Source organism: Acyrthosiphon pisum, unplaced genomic scaffold (genome assembly GCF_005508785.2).
Source record: "Acyrthosiphon pisum isolate AL4f unplaced genomic scaffold, pea_aphid_22Mar2018_4r6ur Scaffold_16838;HRSCAF=17503, whole genome shotgun sequence".
NCBI lineage: Eukaryota > Metazoa > Arthropoda > Insecta > Hemiptera > Aphididae > Acyrthosiphon > Acyrthosiphon pisum.
In genome coordinates this window covers 1-811 of record NW_021765804.1, presented here as the reverse complement: position 1 = coordinate 811, position 811 = coordinate 1, and the positions used below count along the sequence as shown (strand labels likewise).

The 811-nt window shown below is 35.9% G+C and overlaps 1 protein-coding gene across 1 annotated transcript; it reads right to left on the bottom strand.

Moving 5' to 3' along the window:
* Positions 1 to 6: 6 nt before the first annotated feature.
* Positions 7 to 803, bottom strand: LOC107885817. Its single transcript, XM_016809512.2, has 2 exons — positions 460 to 803; positions 7 to 382 (listed from the first exon to the last, which is right to left on the bottom strand). Exons 1-2 carry the CDS (start codon positions 763 to 765, stop codon positions 257 to 259), a joined length of 432 nt encoding a protein of 143 aa, XP_016665001.1. The 5' UTR covers positions 766 to 803; the 3' UTR covers positions 7 to 256.
* Positions 804 to 811: the final 8 nt, after the last annotated feature.

Here is an 811-nt window from a genome sequence, read left to right as displayed (position 1 = left end):
AAAACAATGGAGGCACATCACGTCAAAACGAACCAAATGCACGACATGAACGTAATAACAGATACCAAAGAACAAATTACGAACCCAACGTCAGCAAGAGGACCGGTACGAGCAACTAGAGACAAATATATATATATATATGTCGTCACTGGAGGGGCCTCAATGGCAATTATTATAACAATAAACATTATAATAATTTGGTTCATTAGACAGGAAACAGCGAAAACACCACAGGCACGACCTTGTGTGTGCCCTGTCATAATGGAAGACAAATGGACACAAACTTCAATACCAGAGTCAACAGCGGAGGTTGCAAATACAACGCCACCAACATTAGAAGTCGTTCCAGAGGAAGTGAGCGTAGTGTCCAACCTAATCTATCCTAAATTAAAATTCAACCTTAATTAGAAGGGGAATATCTAAATTTTTTTTTTTTAGAAAGTCGGAGACATTACTTACGGCATATAGATAATTATTGATTACACCAACTCCTACATTGTTTCGTTTAACAAACATCTCAACACTTGATCTCCAACAAGGTGACTCTGCAGATAAATCAAGCACATCAACAGACCGAAGTTGATGAAACATATCAGTAGAACCACCCACAGCAAACACTAAATTATCTTTCACTACGGCTAGACCAGCATTTTTACGGTTTGTTATCATTTCAGGTCCATAATGCCATCGGCTTATTTTTATTTCATAAAATGTTGTACTGATAAATTTGTTAGTATCAAACCTACTAACAACTAAGATAACCATGTAATAATGAAATTGTTAAATATATTGGAATGAGTGATAAATTATA

Coding starts and splice junctions, on each gene's coding strand:
- LOC107885817 (XM_016809512.2), bottom strand. CDS start 765: ATGGTTATCTTAGTTGTTAGTAGGTTTGATACTAACAAATTTATCAGT. Junction 383..459: donor TCAATAATTATCTATATGCC/GTAAGTAATGTC, acceptor ATTTTAATTTAG/GATAGATTAGGTTGGACACT.